Below are 22,615 nucleotides of genomic sequence, written 5' to 3' on the forward strand. Positions count from 1 at the left end.
AGGTGTCGATTCGTGTGGGAAGGCATTTTTAAAGTAATAATTTTTTTTGTTTAAGGTAAGTGTCTTATCTAGCTTTGGTTTAATTTTTCCTAATAATTGATATTATTTTCTACATGCGGGGGTGATGTACATATGAGGTGGCGAGCGTATATATATGTGCCATGGGTATTTCATGCTCGGGGTGGATTTTAGATTACTCTATGCCTTGTTGGTTGTGTGTTCTACTTGATTATATGTATTATTCAATTAATTGACTATGTGAGCATAGTAAACCATGCTAGAGCTAATATTAAGGTTATTGATGCCTTAGTTTGAACATGATGAACTAATCTTGAGAGTGATGCTATACTACCTCGAAAGTAGTTACATGAATGTTATGAACACACACCCATACTCATTTCTCTCATGTTGTGCCTTCAATTGAACGGGTACTCTCTGTGATGTATGTGCGATCCTTTGTGTGACTGTGGGAGTTCATCCCTTTTCATGCTAGAGATCATATTTTAGGATTACTATTTCCTAAATTGGCCAAGTTGGACATTTGCAGAATCATTGCTAAGTTAATTTAGCCGTAGTCATGCTTTATATGTTATCCTGATAAGGGTGTATTTTATTATTGTTTCAGGGTACGAAGCGATAGGGGTAGATATTGTTATCCTGTCGCGTGCGGTGTGATAAGGGTGGATATTGGTATTGTATTAGATGCCGAGTGATAAGGGTGGATATTGTAATTGTGTGGGGTGCAGAGCGATAAGGGTGGATATTAATATTGTGTCGGAGTATGGAGCGATAAGGGTGGATATTATTATTGCGATAAAATGTGGAATACGAGTGTGACATTCTTGAATATGCATGTAAATCCTTTACATTTGTCATGCATTTCTATATGATTTTGTGTTGTATCTAACATGCTAATTTATGCCTCTGTTATTATTTGATAATTTGGTTGTTGTTGACGGCCAATTTTGACCCTCCCTTTTAAAATTAATTTATTTATACTTAAATATTTACAATGAATGTTTTGAAAGTATTTTCTCTCAATAATTACCTGTTTTTACAAATTAATAAAGTATTAGCTTTGAATCTAATAACCTAGCATTAGTATTATGTAATTACAAATATACTACTATTAAAATATTTTTAAAATACACCATAGAGGTTTTATAATTAATTTACGAATTACTTCTCAAATTTTGATTAATTAGATTGCTATGTTGATAATTCAAACTACTGTTATAATTTAGAAAATAAAGTATTTTATAAATAAATAATTACAATAGTTAGTAGTGTATTTGATAATTATAATTTCACTATATTCTATTGGAAATTAATTAAGTTTAATTAAATTAATTTTAAAGGGGTTAAAAACTAAAAGGCTACAATCACAATTCCTTAATTAAATACAAAGTGGCTATTCATTAAATCAATACCCAAGCCCCAGCCAAATTTGATCCAAATTCAATTCCCTTCTCTCCACCATAGCAATCCCCGTCTCCTCTTCTTGTCCAATGAAATCGTGCCACGTCACCCGTCCTACCCACTCACAAAACAAACATATCTGATCCAGAGCGTCCATCCGTTTGATCAACGGTCTACATTTTAACTCCTATTTTTCTCTTAATTTTTAAATACCCAGAAGGTTTATTCCTCACCGTTGGATCATTTGGATCCAACGGAAACCATATTTCCTTGATAAAATATGTTAATACTTAAATTATCAGGGTCGTTGATCAAATGATCCAACGGCCCAGATCGTTTCCTCCCACTTTAACCTAGACATAGTTTGGTCTCATCCCCTGACCATAAAATCATTTCCCCCAAGCCCTGCCACCTCTCTATCCCCTTCCTCTCTCTTTTCTCTCAACCTCATAGCCCAAATCAATCAAAAGACCTTGCACAAGCTCGTGCAAGGTCATGAATTCATTCAGAGATTCATCCTCTTTGTCTCCCATATCCGTGATTCTCGCTGAATCTTTTCTCTTTCATCGATCAAGTCTGAAGTCCTCAAATCCGAACCCTAACCCCAAAGATGAAACCTTAAATCGCCATTGATCATTCAAATCCATGGTATGCATGGTTATCCACTTCGCTCATGTACTTCAGATCTCGTTGCTCTTTCCGTTTTCACCATTTGATTTCAAAAGCCCCAATCGAAGAGTCACAAACCAAAATGTGAAACTTCAACTTTTCTGATTTCTTCCTTCGTTCTTTCAAATCGAAGCAAGCATGAAGACATTAGCTGGATTCATCATTGATATTCGATATCTTGAGGTCAAATGCAATGACCTCTAGGTATTAGGGTTCTGATCGATGGTCTCTCATGCTTCAACGATCGGTCTCTCATTTCCCCATGCCCAGGTAAAAAGCCTCACTGATTTCCCTATGTTTTCTAAGATTTTCACTCGATTATGCTTGCATCACCATTCCATCATCACTCTCCACTATCGATTTGAATTAGGAACCCTAATGCTTTACAACCACTTTAAATATGGGATGTTAATGTTCTCACCTAACACACAGAAAATATACAACAAAGGCATCACGAAATCACCTAACAAATATCAATTTTAGGCCTGTGTAGTAAAAGTCAAGCTAGGGTTCTAACTAGCTTCTAATTTCTTTCTGATTCTAAGTCTTACACTGGTCGGGGCTTGAGTTCTTGATTCTATATGGTTAAGAAAGAGTCTTTGTTTGGTTTGTTGCTCAAAATGAGGTCAGTACACCTCCACCCTTTCTTTTTTAATTGCTTCATTCGAAAATCATGAATGTGCTACTGTTTTCCTGTTAATTGTTTCATTTATAATGTTTGCTATTAGTCTGTAATTGTCTATTTTAGTTCACCATGACTTTGTTGTTGATCTGTGGTCAACTATTATATTTCATTAGTATTGATTAAGGAGCTATGTGACCTTATGACTTTTGTTCTGTATTAAATAGCCTATGTGGTTAAGCTGCTTAACATGCTTTAATGATTTCTCATATCTACCTAGACATCAGACTTCCCTATAATGATTATGTTATAATCTTCATGCTTATCATGCCCTATTATTTTGAGTTTTGTTCTTCTATACTTGGGGTTGTTGTTATAATCTTCATGCTTATCATGCCATATTCTTTTGAGTTCTGTTATTCTATACTTGGGGTTGTTATTAGATGATTCTAGCTGGGAAATACATGAAAGTACATAGGGTAACTCTGCATCACTTGGTTAAGGTTTATGAAGCTTAAGTGTTCAAAATGCTCTACCTCTTTGTGTAAGTGCTTGTTAACTTTTAAGCATTCTCCGAGTCATCACTATAAAAGCTTTATATCCATGCCTAACTGTTAGTCGTAATCAATCTCACTAGGATGAACTTTCTTTGAACATCATTGATCATTCTGCATACATTTTGTTATGATCAACCTATATTTTTATGGATTAGATTGTAGTTGTGTCTGCTGTAGTTGAATACTAACTATTTCTATAACTTGAATATAACTCCACCATGCCTAGCAATTAACCTTAGTCTGAATAGATGAGTTAAGCCTGTATAGTATGATGTTTCCCCTGTTCTTAAACACTTAATGATATTGATAATATGATTTTGTAATATTTGAGACTCATCCAATCTTGTGAGGTCATAACTTTGGTTGAAATCTCTGTATGTGTGGAAGTTTGGCATGAATCTTTGTTTATCCCTCATGACTTCATACTTTTAAACACTCTTTTGAAACTGCACTCAGTCTTCTCTTTCCTATGTTAATCTGGATTGAATCTGGTATTGGAAAAACTTTTTATGTTACTGATTGAGTACAATAACTTGCCTATGTCATAGTCTGAATCTTTACTAAGGATATCAAAGGATTCAATTAGTGTTATTAACCTATGTCAATGCTCATGATAACGTTTGGTGTTAAATTAATCTGTGATCAATATGTTGAAGCAATAACATTTGTATCCCAAAGTTGTTGCAGCTCTAAACTATGTGCTATTCATCTATCTCTGAGATGTTTGATTCCAATTATTTGTTTCTTTAGCAAAAACAGGATGATGTTCCTACCTATGTATTTGGAAATTTGAACTTCATGTGTGTCTAGTATGTTAATGAATCACCTAGAGCTGAGAGTATTGTTATAAGAAATGGGAACTATTTCTATGTGCTTTCCTATATTATTCTGTTAAGAAAGAGTATGCTTCTGTGGTAAGAAATGTCATAGTAGTTGGTTTGCATTGAAAAAGCCTCATTGGCCAAACCTATAGGGAAGAATGGGTTGTTAGTGGTTAGGGATATTTGGGAGTAGAGTTTAACTCTAGGTTGGGCTACTCTCCCCGGCACAAGCATTGCCCTGGGCCTTGAGACCTTTAAGAACTTTGTAGTATCGAGGGATTCAAAGGGGGCATCGACCTTGAGTAGAATTCTCTCCTTATCCCTTAATTCATTGACACTTGTTATTCTCTTTGGGTTTGGTGTTTAATGACAACGAAAGGTATTCAATGTGAATCATTTACCATACATAACCTCCACATTAGTATGACTTTCTTAGTGTGTAAATACTGTCAGTGTTCTTTTCATTTATTCTTTGCTAGCAAATTTCATATATGGGCATGTATATAGTACTGTTTTTCTAATGACTTTCTCTCTTCTTTTTTGAACATGTACAATGGCTTGGGCCTGCTGAGTTCTTAAAGATCTCAGGCCCAAATCCAGCGTTGCTATATACTGGGAGCCTAGAGTCATCTGTCGTCCCTGTTATTGCTGGGCCTCCCTCTTTGAGGCCCAAACACCAGAGTCCTTTCTTTCCCTTCGCTCTTTTATTTACCGCTTTCGTTATTTTATAGTTGCACTATGTCGTTATTCTTCACTGTGTTTCTGTTGTTTTATCTCACATGTACATGACAAGCATATATTGGATTGAATGCTTTATTTTATCTTTTAACTCACATAAAATAACTTAGGCAAGCCTTAAAGAACCCAGGATTAAAAGAGGCATTAGTTAGCAATTAATTCTACATCCGCTAGTCATGAGCTGTTATTAATTCATTATGCCTTGCTAACCTTTTCTTAAAGATTTTAGAGCCCAAAGGCTTAATAAAGGGGGCAGTCCCCCTTTAAAAAGAAAAACCAGAACTGAGTCGCATGTTTAATTTTCTAAAAGAAAATCAACTCTTTTCGAAAAGAACAAGGCGCTGCCATCCAAACAAAGGTTTTTAAACAATCTCCTCAAACCTACTATTTAAATCCAAGGTATATCTTAGGTTCATTTTCACCTCATTAGAGTAATACGAACTTTCATATTTTAGGAAACAAAGTGCTTTAACTTAGCTTCTCTTTTACATATTCTTCATACAAACACCCTACAAAGTTTTTTTCAAGCATATATATACTAACATTATTTTTTTAAGACTCTCCATTGAACCCATACATCTTTAAACTACACTCCTTATTTATAGGTATTACGCTCTAATATATGGTAAGCTACACTCTTTTGAACATTAGTTAAAGCACAATACAAATAATTAGTCCTAAATCTAGTCTAAGTCCTATGGAGCTACCTCAGGTGGATTTTAAGGGGTGCCTAACACCTTCCCCTTAGAACAACAAGAACCCTTACCCATAATCTCACAGGTTAGCAGACTAATAAAGAATATGACCTTTAGTAATTAAATAGGTACCCTAGTATACCTTTAAATATTAGGTAGCGACTCTCTTTCGTCAACAACAGAGAAACCACAAGTTGAATCTTGTTTTGACTAGTGCAAAACATATTACAACAACATGGCGACTCTGCTGGGGTTTTCACACTTAGGTTTTGACCTTAGCAGACTTAGACTGAATTTGACACTTAGACTTATTTGTACATTGATTTAATTGTATTTAAATTTTCCATTACATGCTTTATTTGATCTTTATATTATCATGCTTATTATTGCTACACCCTTATATTTTACCGCTTTACATATACTGTCATCATACTTCTTCTTATCGAGTCTTGTCCGTACACTATCACACACAATGGCACGCGAGGGTTGTCTTTTACACCCCTCCGAACCTTCTTTTCAAAACTCTTTAGTTTCAGAGAATGGCTTTGTCAGGTCAACTGACATAACTTCTCGCAGTCTTCAGTCCAACTCAAAAGTAGGAAACACTCTACTCTAGCAAAAATATGTCATATTACATAAACCTTAGGTGAGTCGGTCCTTGGCATTGACACACAATTAGGAAAACCACCCTAATGTCAACGGGTCATGCACCTAATGACATGACTTCTGTGAAAAATGAACAAACCTGGTGAGACATCTAAAGATCCAAAGCAAACACTTACCAAAACCTTTATTTACCCACTTCAGAAATGAAAATCAACCAAAACATCCTCGAGATCAACATGGTGATGGGAGCGCCACACAAGTTGAAGCATTGGTGGAAGAATATCCGCCGAGAACACGGAGATGAGATTCGAACACACGTGGGGGAACTGACCGCTTTGCTAAACATCCGAGCAGACATGGTGCTCACTCACCTGTTGATAAAGTTCTGGGATCCGGCTAAGGTGGTGTTCAAGTTTGCTGATTGTGAGTTAGTACCGACATTGGAAAAAGTTACTAGTTTCATGGAGATTCCATTCATAGGGAGGAAACCAATACTACTAGTCACTATGCCCGGTTACAGGTTCTTGTATGCTTTTGGTCTAGCCAACAGTCGAGGTCTGAGAAATATCGAGGACGGATGGGTGAGCCAAGATCAGCTGTTCGATTGGTTCAGACATCGTGAAATCTATGAGTGGTATTCGGGGGATTTTAGTATGATCAAGCAACATGGGAGAGTCTCAAGCCCATAACTTTCTCATTGGCACTGTTGGGATTGTTGGTCTTCCCACAGAGTAGGGGTCGGATCAACATCAACTTATAACACCTGGTTCTGGCAACCTTCCGTGGTAACTTTCAAGCTAATCTGGTGTCGATGGTGCTAGCGGAGATTCTAAGTGATTTATCTGCATGTGCACGAGGGTATGATTTCTTTAAGGGTTGTAACTTGCTACATCAGATTTGGGCCATAGAACATTTCTTCCAGCGAGAGGCCATCATTGACTCTGTGTGATCTCCTGCTTGTATAAATGAAGAAACTGACTTATGTTTTCTTTTTCTTTCTCTTTCTTTTTGTTTCTTACTTTATTAGTACTCCCCAAAAGAAACGTTGGTTTATGTCGACCCAAAACTGGCAGAACCACCGTACAATCTAAGATCAAAGGGAAAGATGTATGCCACAGAAAACCCGATTGAACATGCTCTGGTCAGAGACGATAGCCCCGGGCGATTGGGAGAGAAGGATGATACAAGGAATGATGATCATATGGCGAGGATGTCCCAGGAGATGGAGTCTTTAAGGGAGAAAGTACAACATATCAAGGAACTAGCACATCTGGCCGTGACAACGCTCCCTCAACCACCTCGCTTTCCTTCTTTGGATTCAATCCCCGACCATTTTCCTTCCACATCACGCCAAACCAACAACACCCCAACTTTAGTCCCCACTACTTAAGTCATACCTCTAGTTAGCCCCCACAAACCCACCAAATCCTCCTATCCACAGTCCCTACGTACCACAGTACGTTTAAACACCACAAAACTCGCTTATTTCCACTAACACAACTCACACCCCTCCTCGTGACGGAGTCACTTTTACCACTCACCAAACTCAGCACATACCTGGGGCACATACCGCCGGCCATGAGCAATATGTTCCTCCTATATATGCCGTTTCTGAACCTACCTTTACAGCGCCTGTCATGGTCAGGGTGCCTAATGAGATTGACCAATACGTTGAAATGGAAAGGGAAGCTAGGCGTAAGGAAGAGGAGTCAGTGTCTAAGAAGCTACAAATCTTGAGAAAGCAAATGAAGAACCTCCAAGTCGTTCGGGGAAGTGAAAGTTTGGACTATGAGGATCTGTGTATCCATTCGGATATGGATATGCCAGTGTGGTATAAGCCTCCAAAGTTCGATATCTTCGACAGGACAGGTGATCCCTACGTATATTTGAGGGCATATTGCAACAAGTTAGTTGGAGTGGGAAGGAACGAGAAGTTGAGAATAAAGTTGTTCATAAGGAGCCTGACGGGAGAAGCACTTACCTGGTATACTCGACAAGATCCGTGAAATTAGAGAACCTGGCAAGATATGGCAGAAGATTTTATGAATCACTTTCGATTCAGCACAGAGATCACTCCCGATAGGTTCGCACTGGTAAACCTGCAAAAAAAGCCATTCGAGTCATTCCAAGAATACGCACGTCGGTGGAGGTCAGAAGCCGCCAGGGAAAAACCTCCGTTGGACGATATTGAATTAACCAAGTATTTCATCCAGGCCCAGGAAGGGATATACTTTGAAAAATGATGGGAATGATGGGACATAAATTCCCCAAACTGGTCAAGATAAGAGATTTTTTAGAAGAAGGTATAAAATCTGGCAAAGTACAATCCATGGATGCATTGCAAGCGGCCAGCAAGGCAATCCAATCAAGGTTAATTGGTAGCGGAAAGAAGAAAAAAGAAGAAGTCTTTGCAGTCGTCCCTTACTATCAACCGAACCCACATCACGAAAATACTTTCTATTCCTCAAACAACCATTCACCACCACCCGCCTATGCTCCAGTCTATAACACCCAGCCGTATTACCACCCCAACCTCATTATAACCCTCCTCGAGCCCATAACAACCCGAATCCACAACAACCATATGCTCATGTCCAAACCACTACCCACCAAAACTGACCCACTTATACACCATGTCCCCGACCCAATTTTAAAGAGATGGGTCCCAAAAATTATACCCCGATTATTGATCCTCTGGATCAATTGTTCGAAAGATTGAGAAGAGCGGTACTGATACATCCTGTGGAAGGAAGGGCTCATGAGTATCCCTCTATGTATTTTGATACAACTAAAAGGTGCGTGTACCATTCAAATGTGCTAGCGCATGATAATGAAGATTGGTTTAAGTTGAAAAATGAGATTGAAACACTGATCAAGAGCGGAGCCATTCAGTGCACTCCGGCTCTGCCCAATGTGAATCACAATCCGCTGCCAAATCACCAAAATCAGGGGGTCTACATGATCACATTGGACGAAGAATATTATTTGAAAGGAACGATTGTCACAATAGGAAATGCATAGGATGCAAGGATTCCGCCTCAAAGGACTCCAATGATCACAATGCAAGTGAGACCTACTGTGACGGTTCAAACTTATCAGTGACAACCTGTCATTGCTACAGAGGATGAAGAGAGTCGAGAATACAAAATTATCCCATGGACATAGCAGCAAAAGGGGGAAAGCCAAGATAACAGACTCTATAGCAGCCCACGGTATGACTATGTCAGGGAGATATTACGCTCCTGAAGATTCAAATCGAGGGAATTCGGGAAGAGAGAAGATTCAAAGGAGGAACATAATAGACCCAAAAGCCGCAGAATTCTGGAAAAGAATGTCAACCAAAGAGTACTCTGTGGAGGAGCAGCTGAAGAAAACTTCAGCGTAAATATCAATCAGGACTTGCTGATGAGCTACGACAGTCATAAGGATGCCCTGATGAAAGTACTAAGTGGGGTAAGTGTGCCAAGCAACACCACCAGTGAGGCGCTGGCCACAACAATTGGGAAAATGGTCGAAGCAAATATGATTACTTTCAGAAGAGACGAATTTCCTATCGAAGGCATAAGTCACAACAAGTCTCTTCATATCACTATCGAATGTGGGGACAAGGTGGTGTCCCAATTGCTAGTTGATGGAGGGCCAGGATTCAACATCTGTTCGCTCTCTACTCTGCGGGAGTTGGGAATCCATATTAGGGAAGTCAAGGAAATCCATGTAAGGGTAAAGGCCTTTGATGGTTCCTATAAGGATGTTATTAGAGAAATTTATTTGGCTTTGTAGATCAGGCCGGTCGAATTTTCCATATTGTTTCAAGTAATGAATATTTCTTCTTCGTACAACTTACTGCTAGGAAGGCCTTGGATGCACATGACAGGAGCCGTCTCATCCACTCTACACCAATGCATGAAATTTGAGTGGGGATGTCAGGAGATCGTGGTCCATGGCGAATGGGGCCAATCAGCTTATTTGGAGCATGTTGTCCCATTCATTGAAGGGCTAGACGGAGTTTCTTTCCATGCAGTTGAAATCATGCAGACTATCGAAATAGAAGAGACTGAACAAAACTTGGGAATGCAGTCGCCGTATAGATCTAAGATGGCTATGAGGGAGATGATGAAATATGGATAAAGACCAGGAACCGGGTTAGGAGCCAGATCAGACGGGATTACAGGCCAATTAAACCTAATTGACAGAAAGGAAGGGTCGACATAGGATTAGTCTCCAGTGGGGAAAACTCATACCGTTAGTTCCGGGAAAAAAGATTTTTTTCTAAAGCATGTTTCAGGTATGGGCCAGAGTTTAGCACCAGAAGATGATATCATCGATGGAATGGGAAGGCTGTTCATGAATATGATTGAAGAATGCTGTGAAGGAACTAACATCAAGACACCGACCTTCAGGGATGCCGAACCCGGAGAAGAGCTGCGGAACTGGACCACCAGTCCATCTTTGGTTCGCTAGGAGTCTTGGTAGTGTGGAACTGTAAAAGTTTTCTTTTGAAAAGTGCACAGTCAATTGAGGCTTGCACCGTGTCTGTACCTTTTTTCCATTTGCCACTTTAGAACACTTAGACGTTCCTATTTGATAAAATAAAATGAATCATTTTCTTAAAATATTGCAACTTTATTTATCGCTTCATTTATACTTAGTTTTTCTTTTCAGTAATCAAAACAATAAAAATCTATGTTTCGCGATTGTGAAATGTAACGAAATCGTCGAGCAAAATGACCTAGGTTACGAGGAGTATGATGAGAGTATGATGCCTGACAATTTCCTTGAAGAGATCGAATATCTGGAGATTCAGAAAAAGCCTAGCCTCAAAGAAACAGAAGTGGTCAATCTCGGAAGTGAAGAAGACGTGAAAGAAACCCGAATCAGCATTCATCTAGAAGTCGAGCAAGAGGAAAAACTGGTCGAGCTCCTCCAACAATACATCGATATGTTTGCTTGATCATATGATGACATGCCAGGATTAATTACTAATATTGTCTCACATCGACTGCCCACCGATCCTGCCAGACCGTCGGTCAAGCAAAAACCCAGAAAATTCAAGCAAGATTTGAGTCTTGGGATAAAGGAGGAAGTAACCAAGCAGATAGAGGCGAATGTGGTAAGAGTCACCAATTATACCAGCTGGTTGGCAAATATCTTCCTTGTACCCAAGAAAGATGAGAAGATCAGGATATGCGTGGATTAATGAGATCTCAATAAAGCTAGTCCAAAGGACGACTTCCCTTTACCAAATATCCACATCCTCATCGATAACTGCACCAAGCATGAACTGCATTCGTTCGTGGATTGTTTCGCTGGGTACTACCAGATCTTGATGCACAAGGAAGATGTAGAAAAGATAGCCTTCACCATACCTTGGGGAGTTTACTGCTATAGAGTCATGCCATTTGGTCTCAAGAACACCGGTGCCACCTACATGAGGGCCATGATGACCCTTTTTCACGACATGATTCATAAGGAGGTCGAAGTATATGTGGATGACGTCATCATCAAGTCTCGAAAAAGTGCAGAGCACTTGGACGATTTGAGGAAATTTTTCGAGCACCTGCGAAGGTACAATTTGAACTTGAATTCAGCAAAATGCGCGTTCGGAGTCCCTGCTGAACAATTGTTGGGCTTCATCGTAAGCAGGAAAGGGATAGAACTGGACCCATCAAAAATCAAGGCCATTCAATAATATCCACCACCCAAGAGTAAGAAAGATGTGATGAGTTCCTGGAACTAAATTACATCAGTCGCTTCATAGCCCAGTCCACAGTAATCTGTGAACCTATTTTCAAGTTGCTGAAAAAGGATGCTGCCACAAAATGGATAAGAGAGTGCCAGAAATCCTTCGACAGAATTAAGGAGTGTATGTCAAATCTACTAGTGCTGATTCTCCCCGAGCCCGGGAAACCATTGTTACTATATCTATCAGCCTTGGATAACGCCTTCGGATATGTGTTGGGACAACATGACAAAACTTGGAGAAAGGAGCAGGTCGTCTACTACTTAAGTAAGAAGTTCACGCCATACGAAGCCAAATACACTTTGATAGAACGCACTTGTTGTGCCCTAACTTGGATCGCCCAGAAGCAAAGGCATTACATGTCAGCATACACTACGCATTTGATATCTCGGCTCGACTCGCTCAAGTACATCTTTCAAAAGCCGATCCCTACCAGAAAGCTAGCTAAATGACAAATTTTCCTCAACTAATTTTACATTGTGTACAAAACTCAGAAGGCTATCAAGGGGCAAGCTTTAGCCGACCACCTCGTAGAGAATCCAATGGACGGGGATTACGAGCCACTCACTATGTATTTTACCAATGAAGAGGTATTATTTGCTGGAGAAGATATTGCAGAGTCATACCCTAGATAGAGAATATTTTTTGATGGAGCAACAAACTTCAAAGGAGTCAGAATTGAGGCAGTCCTAATTTTGGAATCCGGACATCACTATCCAAAATCGGCAAAGATAAGATTCCATTGTACCAATAATATGGCTGAATATGAAGTGTGCATCCTTGGGATCATAATGGCAGTCGACATGAACGTCAAAGAACTTTTGGTCATAGGGGATTCCGATCTATTGATACACCAAGTCCAAGGGGAGTGGTCCACCAAATATTTCAAGATACTTTCGTACCTACACTGCGTAAAAGAGCTATGCAAGAAGTTCACGAAGATTGATTTCAAGCACGTTCCCAGGATTCAGAACGAGTTCGTCGACACCCTTGCAACTCTGTTGTCCATGATTCAACATCCAGACAAAAACTACATTAACCTTATCAAGGTAGAGATCAGGGATCAACATGCCTATTGCTTACATGTAGATGAAGAGCCAGATGGTAAACCACGGTACCACAACATCAGGAGATTCCTTACAACCAGAGAGTACCCGGAGAATTCTACTAATAGTCAGAAGCAAACACTCAGGAGGTTGGCGAATAACGTTTTCCTTAACGGGGAAGTCTTGTACAGGAGGACCCCCAGACTTGGGTTTGTTGAGATGTGTAGATGCCACCGAGGTGACCAGGTTATTAGAAGAAATACATGTAGGAATATGCGGGGCCCACATGAACGGGTTCACATTAGCCAAGAAGAACTTGAGAGCTGGATACTTTTGGATGACTATGGAAAGTGATAGTATCCGCTACGTACAGAAGTGTCACCAGTGCCAGATTCACGGGGATTTCATCCGGGTTCCGCCGAATGAGTTGAATGTAATGCATTCACCCTGGCTGTTCGCCGCTTAGGGAATGGACGTCATTGGACCTATAGTGCCCGCTGCATCAAATGGGCACCGCTTCATCTTGGTAGCCATTGACTACTTCACTAAATGGGTCGAAGCATCTACCTACAAGGCTGTCACAAAAAAAGATAGTGGCAGATTTCGTCCGAAACAACTTTGTCTGCCAATTTGGGATACCTGAGTCAATCATCACCGACAATGCCGCTAACCTCAATAGAGACCTCATAAGAGAAATCTGCGAGAAATTCAGTATCATCCACCGCAACTCCACAGCCTACAGACCACAAATGAATGGGGCAGTCGAGGCAGCCAACAAGAATATCAAGGGGATTTTGGGAAAGATAGTAGACAATAACATGCAATGCCACGAGAAACTATCCTTCACCTTGTTGGGTTATCGGACCACCATAAGAACATCCACTAGGGAAATACCATACATGTTAGTATACGACACTGAAGCTGTGATACCCGCAGAGGTTGAGATGCTATCTTTAAGTGTCATTCAAGAGGCTAAGTTAAATGATGCAGAATGGATACGGGCCAGGCAGGAGCAACTCATGCTCATTAATGAGAAGAGAATGGATGCACTATGCCATGGTCAACTATATCAGAATAGGATGGCCAGTGCATTTAACAAAAGGGTAAAGCCTCGCTAGTTCACAGTGGGGTAGTTGGTCTTAAAGAAAATCTTTCCCCACTAGAAGGAAGCCAAAGGAAAGTTCGCACCAAATTGGCAAGGTCCTTACGTGGTTCATAGAGTGTTATCGGGCGGAGCTCTAATCTTGGCAGAAATGGATGGAAGAATCAACACGAAGCCCATCAACCCAGACATAATCAAGAGATACTATGTTTGAAGACAACTTGAGTTAGGTTTTTTGTTGTAACAGAACTACTTCAACCTGACTTCCCACGAGGAGATACGTAGGCAACCCACGTAGGGTTCGATTTCTCTCCCTCCTTTCTTTTGTAATAGAAAATCCAAACAATATTTTTTGTATACTGCTCTGGAACTACGCCGACTTGATTTCCTTAGGGAGGAATACGTAGGTAATCCTCATCGGATTCAGTCGTCTTTTGTAATTGAACTACATTCTGTCCTGATTCCATTTAGATACGTAGGCAGTCTGAGTCAGACTCGGCCATTTTATTCTTAATCTCATCATTTTCATCTATTGTAATTAAACTATGTCTTGACCTGATTCCATTTGGATATGTAGGTTGCCTGAGTCAGGCTTGGTCATATTCAACATATTTTTATCATCATCCACGAACTACGTTCATACCTGATTCCATTTTGGATACGTAGGAAACCTGAAAGGGTTCGATCATAACCTTAGGAAAAACCTTTGTATTGCATTAGCTCGAATTAGGCCGTAGTCGCAATGGTAAGCAGCTGTGCTTAAAAAAATCATGAAGGATCGATATTAACGGGATAAAGTTTTCAAGAAGCGATGCTCCCGTTTGGAGAACCTTTCGTAGCATGTCATAATCCGCAACGACGACACTTACTTTGAAATAGAATTTTCAAATTGTTTTCTAAAATACAGTAATTTGTTCCACCTACCGAACTTCATGGCGTAACTATATCAAAGGTTGGGGAAAACCAACACTGTGGTCGACACAAACCAACCCCCCGCTCCCACTAAGAATTATTCTTTGAGTGTAGGGTCAACAAGAAGCAAGGAAATATTGGGACCATACTGGGGCAAACAATGAATCCAACACTTCCCATTATTATCATGCTTTCTCCTTTAACTGAATTTTTCTGGTATAACTAAAGCTAATCCTTGAATCCTTTGCAGGTATCTCAGAGTCCGACCGCTGATACGAAAAAAGGCACATTGTATAGAGCAAATTGCCTGCTCCAACAATAGGTGCATCTTGTACAAAATGAACTGCTGGCTTCACCAATTGAATCCCTGTATATAGCAAACTGCCTGCTCAACCAATCGGAGCGCCTTGTACAAAACGAGTCATCGGCTTCACCAATTGAAGTCTTGTATATAGCAAATTGTCAGCTCAATCGATCGGAGCGCCCTATACAAATCAAACGCAGGCTTCGCCAATCGAAGCCTTGTATATAACCAACTGTTCATTCCATCTACGGAACAATCTGCACCGCTGCTCCGTCGCAACAGAGGACAGAATAGACAGTCGCAAATCTCATCGTCAACGTTCTTCCAATCGATGGCCGCAACTTAGCTACGCAGTCAAGAGTATCTCTTGGGCATGCTTTTCTTTTCCTTTGCTATTAATTTGAATGTTTTGACGTTTTGCTCATGCAGCTTCATGCATGATTATGATTTAAGTCAATCGCTACCAAGCAGAGATTACTTTACATTTTAGTGCAAAGCTCTCCCAACAAGCGGAGACACACTCTACAAATCAAGCTCTCCCAACAAGCAGAGACATTTCTCATTGCAAAGCTCTCCCAACAAGCAGAGACGCACTCTACCAGTCAAAGCTCTCCCAATAAGCGGACACTTTTCAATGCTCTGATAATTGCGGAACGGTACACAGCCCGGCTAATAAATCGAGTCAAGTTCAAGTATCCCATCATCCCGATCCGAAATAACGGCTCGCCGATAGCCAAGCATCATCATTCCTACATCATTTACATCACATCATAATATATTTTGCATTGCAATATATGGGTATGTGTGTATTTCATTTTTGCAGGAACAAATATCGCAACGTGGAACACTTTCTAAGCAGCAGACCAAACTACAATGTTATGAGGGACAACAAAATTATTAGCGGTCCAAGGATCCAAGTTCAGGCACAAAACGATCAGTGGAACTCCAAATCTTCAAATCCTTCAAGTCAAGCCGCAAAATTCAACATATAACGAGTGCCCAATCCTCCGTCTCGCCATATCGTCATAATACGATACTGGGGTAGTTCGTGCGAGTATCGCTTCCTCAAAATCCTCACTCCAGATGTCACGACCCAATTCTCCCTCCGTAAGACGTCATGATGGCACCTAGTCTCTACGACTAGGTAAGCCTAACAAAATACGGAAATAACAAAATGGAAGTAAAACTTAACAACTAACTGCAACAGATAACTAAATAACTGGTAAAAATGCCGCTTGGCATGTACAATAACCAACACTCTAGTAATACACAGTATTCCCAAAACTCGGAACATCATAAGTCACAATCTACAGAAGGAAACTAGAATCTCTATACACCAGAGTCTAATAAAAGAAATACGAAAGGTAAATGACATATGAGAGAATAGAGGGGGACTCCGAGGTCTGCGGACGCGGCAGATGTACCTTGAAGTCTCCATACAGCACCAAACACTCTCAGCTAATAGCGGGTATGATAAGAAGCACCTGGATCTGCATACAAAACATGTGCAAAAGAGTAGCATGAGTACACCACAACGGTACCCAGTAAGTGCCAAGCCTAACCTCGGTAGAGTAGTGACGAGGTCAGGTATGGGCCCTACTAGGGATATAATAATAAGACAGATGATATAATAAAATGAAGTAAAATAGGAAATTTAACAGAAAGAATTCACAGAGAAATAATAACACATCACAATGTGATAACAATAAGGGCGTTCCCGAGATACCGTTTCGTAGTCAAAAATAAATAAATACTCAACAGGGGATCTCCCGAGATACCGTCTCGTAGTCCCAAAAGTAAAGATGCGAGGAGATCTCCCGAGGTACCGCCTCGTAGTCTCAAAAGTAAATGTGCAGGGGGATTTCCCGAGGTACCGCCTCGTAGTCCCAAAAGTAACATGCAGGGAGAACTCCCGAGGTACTGCCTCGTAGTCTCAAAAGTAAATGTACAGGGGGATCACCCGAGGTACCGCCTCGTAGTCTCAAAAGTAAATGTGCAGGGACAACTCCCGAGGAACCGCCTCGTAGTCTCAAAAGTAAACACACAGCTCAAACCGATAAATACAATAGTTAACATGAAGATTTCTACAGTTAATAGTGATATAGAACAAGGAAAACCAGAAATCAACTAGGCATGCTTCACAGAGTTCAAATAAGCAGTTAAAACACGTAGACATGCGATATTAGACTAAACAGGATAACTACACATATTGGAATAGCTCAAATAAGAATGGAAGCAGACTAATACTCATTGAAACAATATAAGTCAATTTAAAAGGAAAACAAATTGATACTCAATAAAAACCGGGTTTTACAATAATATAGCTCGTGTACGTACTCTTCACCTCACGTACACGGCGCTCACATATGACAAAAATACCAAATCCTAAGGGGATTTCTCCCACACAAAGTTAGACAAGCCACTTACCTCGAACCAAGTTCAATCAATCGGTAACAATGCCTTTTCCACGAATATCCGACTCTGAATGGCCCAAATCTAGCCAGAATCAATTACATACCATTAATACAACTATAAAAATTTTAATTAATGAAATCAAAGCTAAATCAAGAAATTAGAAAATCGCCCCCAAAAGCCTCCCCAGGCCCACGGCTAGGAATCGGGTAAAAGTCACAAAATATGAACACCCATTCACTCACGAGCCCGGTTATGTAATTTGCTTTGGAATTCGACCTCAATTTGAGGTCTAAATCCCAATTTTATAAAAATCCTTAATTCTACCTAAAACCCCCCAATTTCCACCATGAAAACACAAGATTTTTGGTTGAAATCTTAGGAAATGTAGTGAAAGATTGAAAGAAACTAGTTTAGAATCACTTACGAATGATTTGGGGAATAAAGGTTCTTCGAAAAATCGCCTCTAGGGTTTCTTGTTTTGAAAATATGAGAGAATGAACCAAAATCCTGTCTAAGCCCCATTTTGATCAGTTGCAGATATTGCATTTGCGACCTGGGGTTCGCAAACGCGAGCCCCGCAAATGTGAAGAAACCATCGCAAATGTGAAGTCCTTCCCATCTCTGCTTTCATCGCAAATGCAATGACTTGTTCGCAGTTGCGAACATTGATCTTCCGCATTTGCGACCAAGCCTGTCCCAGCCCCATTTCGCAAATGCGAAGTACTATTCGCAAATGCAAACACCGGCCTCCCCACAATTGCGACCTCTTGATCACAAATGCGAACTTATGCTGACCCAGGTACTCTTCGCAAATGCAAGGAATTTGCTCGCAAATGCAAGCCTGTCAGGATTGGGGAATGTTCGCAAATGCGAACACTGATCTCGCAATTGCGAGATCAGACACCCGTCACCAAAAATTGCACAACCAACTGAGTTTTCTAAGTTCAAACCACCCCGTAGCCTATTCGAAACTCACTCGAGCCCTCGGTGCTCTAAACCAAATGTTCACACAAGTCTAAACACAACATACAAACTTGCTCGCGCAATCAAATTGCCAAAATAACACCTAGAACTACGAATTGATCACCATATCAAATGCAATTTTCAAGAAAACTTTGAAACTTCTATTTTTCACAATCGGACGTGAAGATGTCCGAATCACGTCAAACCAACACTGTTTCTCACCAAATTTGACAGACAAGTTATAAATATAGTATTGGACCTATACCGGGTTTCAGAACCAAAATACGGACCCGATATCAATAAAGTCAAACATTGGTCAAACTTTCAAAGTCATTAAGCTTTCAAACTTTCAAATTTCAACAATGTCCGATAACTCGGGCTAGGGACTTCTGAATTCGATTCCGGGCACACGCCCAAGTCCCAAATCATGATACGGACCCACCGGGACCGTCAAAATACAAATCCGGATAAGTTTTCTCAAAACGTTGATCGAAGTCAACTCAAATGGATCTTAAGGCAAATATTTCATATTTTTTCCATTTTTTACATAAAAGCTTTCTGGAAAAATACCTGGACTGTGCACGCAAATTGGGTTCTAAAACATAAGATGACCTATCAGGTCATCACATTCTCCACCTATAAAACAATCGTTCGTCCTCAGACGGACATAGAAAAGTACCTGGGATGGTGAACAGGTGGGGATATCTACTCCGCATGTCCGACTCGGACTCCCAAGTAGCTGCCTCGATGGGCTGACCTCTCCACTTCACTCAGACTGAAGGATAACTCTTCGACCTCAACTGATGAACCTGCCGTGCTAGAATAGCAACCGGCTCCTCCTCGTAAGTCAAATCCTTGTCTAACTGGACAGAGCTGAAATCTAACACATGAGACGGATCACCGTGATACTTCCTGAGCATGGACACATGGAACACCGGATGAACTGCTGATAAACCCGGTGGCAACGCAAGCCTGTAAGCCACCTCCCCCTCTCTCTCAAGAATCTCAAAAGGCCCGATATACCTAGGGCTCAACTTGCCCTTCTTTCCAAACCTCATCATACCCTTCATGGGTGACACCCGAAGCAAGACCCACTCCCCAACCATGAATCCAACATCGCGAACCTTCCGATCCGCATAACTCTTATGTCTGGACTGGGCTGTGCGAAGTCGATCCTAAATCACCTTAACCTTCTCTAGCGCACCTGAACCAAGTCTGTACCCAATAATCTACCCTCGCTCGGCTCGAACCAACCCACTGGAGACCGGCACTGCCTTCCATATAAGACCACATACGGTGCCGTCTGAATGCTCGACTGATAATTGTTGTTATAAGCAAACTCCGCAAGTGGCAAAAACTGGTCCCAAGCACCCCCAAAATCTATCACACATGCATGGAGCATATCCTCCAGTATCTGAATAGTGCGCTCGGACTGTCCGTCCGTCTGAGGGTGAAATGATGTGCTTAACTCAATCCGAGTACCCAACTCCTATTGTAGATCCCTCCAGAACCGTGATGTAAACTGCGTACCCTGGTCAGAGATGATAGATATCGGTACGCCATGAATCCTGACAATCTCGCGGATATAAATTCGAGCCACCTGCTGGGAAGAATAGGTAGTCATCACAAGAATGAAATGAGCTGACTTGGTCAGCCTATCTACAAATACCCAAATTGCATCAAACCCATAGTTATCCGCTCCCATTTCCACTCCGGAATCTCTAACTTCTGAAGCAATCCGCCTGGCCGTTGATGTTCATACTTTACCTGCTAGCAATTCAGACACCGAGCTACATATTCCACTATGTCCTTCTTCACTCTCCTCCACTAATAATGCTACCTCAAGTCCTAATATATCTTTGCGGCACCAGGATGAATGGAATACCGTGAACTGTGAGCCTCCTAGAGAATCAACTCATGCAAACCATCTACATTGGACACACATAGCCTGCCATGCATCCTCAATGCACCATCATCCCCAATGGTGACCTCCTTAGCGTCACCGTGCTGGACCGTGTCCTTAAGGACAGGCAGATGGGGGTCATCATACTGACGCTTCCTGATACTATCATAAAGAGAAGACCGAGAGACCACACAAGCCAATACTCAACTCGGCTCAGAAATATCCAATCTCACAAACTGGCTAGCTAAGGCCTGAACATCCAACGCCATGGGCCTCTCTGTTGCTGGTAGATATGCTAAGCTCCCCAAACTCTCCGCCCGGCGACTCAAAGCATCCGCCACCACATTGGCCTTCTCGGGATAGTATAAAATGGTAATATCATAATCCGTAAGCATCTCCAACTACCTTCGCTGACGCAAGTTAAGATCCTTCTGTTTGAACAGATACTACAAACTCCAGTGATCGGTTTAAATATCTCAAGGGACACCATACAAACAGTGCCGCCAAATCTTCAAGGCATGAACAATAGCTGCTAACTCAAGGTCGTAGACATGATAATTCTTCTCATGCACCTTCAACTGTCTCAATGCGTAGGCAATCACCCTACTGTCTTGCATCAACACCGCGTCGAGATCAATCCGCGATGCATCATAATATACAGTATAAGATTCTAAACCTGTAGACAATACCAATACTGGGGTTGTAGTCAAAGCCGTCTTGAGATTCTGAAAGCTCTCCTCACACTCCTCTATCCATCTGAATGGAGCACCCTTCTGGGTCAGTCTGGTCATAGGTACTGCAATAGATGAGAAACCCTCTACAAATAGATGATAATACCCTGCCAAACCAAGAAAACTCCGGATCTCCGTAGCTGAGGACGATCTGGGCCAACTCTACACTGCTTCAATCTTCTTCGGATCCACCTGGATCTGCTCACTCGATACTACATGACCCTAGAATGCCATTGAGTCTAGCCAAAACTCACACTTTGAAAATTTTGCATATAACTTCTTTTCTCTCAAGGTCTGAAGCACAGTCATCAGGTGTTGCTCATGATCTTCCCGAGTCCGGGAGTACCCTAGAATGTCGTCAATAAACACAATGATGAAAGAGTCAAGATAAAGTCGGAACACACTGTGCATCAAGTGCATAAAAGTTGCTGGGGCATTGGTCAGCCCAAATGACATCACAAGGAACCCGTAGTGACCATACCGATTCCTAAAAGCAGTCTTCAGGATATCAGGCTCCCGAATCTTCAACTAATGATAGCCGGAATGCAAATCAATCTTGAAAAATACCCTGGCACCCTATAACTGATCAAATAGGTCATCAATACGAGGCAATGGATACATGTTCTTCACTGTGACTTTGTTCAACTGGCGGTAATCAATACACATCCGCATAGAACCATCATTCTTCTTCAGAAATAAGACAGGAGCACCCCAAGGTGACACACTAGGTTGATTGAAGCCCTTATCAAGCAACTCCTATAACTGCTCCTTCAACTCCTTTAACTCAGGAGGAGCCATACGATATGGAGGAATATAGATGGGTTGAGTGCCCGGCAACAAATCAATGCCAAAATCAATATCTCTGTCGGACGACATGCCCGGAAGATCAGCTGGAAGTACATCTAGAAAATCCCTCACTACTGGGACTAACTCAACTATAGGGGTATAAATACTGACATCTCTCACATAAGCTAGATACGCGTCACACCCCTTCTCAACCATTCATTGAGCTTTAAGAAATGAAATAACTCTGTTGGGAGTATACTATAAGGTACCTCTCCACTCTAATCGCGGTAATCCTGGCATAGCTAGCGTCACAGTTTTGGCGTGACAATCAAGAATAGCATAATGGGATGACAACCAGTCCATGCCCAAAATAACATCAAAGTCTACCATACTGAGCAATAATAAATCGGCTCTGGTCTCAAAACCACTAAGAGCAATCAAACACGACCAATACACGTGGTCCACAACAAGAGAATCTCCCACAGGAGTAGACACATAAACAGGGGAACTCAAGGAATCCCGAGATATGCCCAAATACGGGGCAAAATAAGAGGACACATAGGAATAAGTAGATCCTGGATCAAAT

General features: G+C 41.1%; 1 protein-coding gene across 1 annotated transcript; it reads left to right on the forward strand.

Annotated features, from left to right (window-relative positions):
• Positions 1-12,622: 12,622 nt before the first annotated feature.
• Positions 12,623-13,267, forward strand: LOC138909944 (uncharacterized). The gene has a single exon (XM_070201160.1). It carries the CDS (start codon positions 12,623-12,625, stop codon positions 13,265-13,267), a length of 645 nt encoding a protein of 214 aa, XP_070057261.1.
• Positions 13,268-22,615: the final 9,348 nt, after the last annotated feature.

Source organism: Nicotiana tomentosiformis, chromosome 4, assembly GCF_000390325.3.
Source record: "Nicotiana tomentosiformis chromosome 4, ASM39032v3, whole genome shotgun sequence".
Lineage (NCBI taxonomy): Eukaryota > Viridiplantae > Streptophyta > Magnoliopsida > Solanales > Solanaceae > Nicotiana > Nicotiana tomentosiformis.

What these genes read in the sequence shown, in the direction of transcription:
- LOC138909944 (XM_070201160.1), top strand. Translation starts at nt 12,623, where the DNA reads ATGGCTGAATATGAAGTGTGCATCCTTGGGATCATAATGGCAGTCGAC.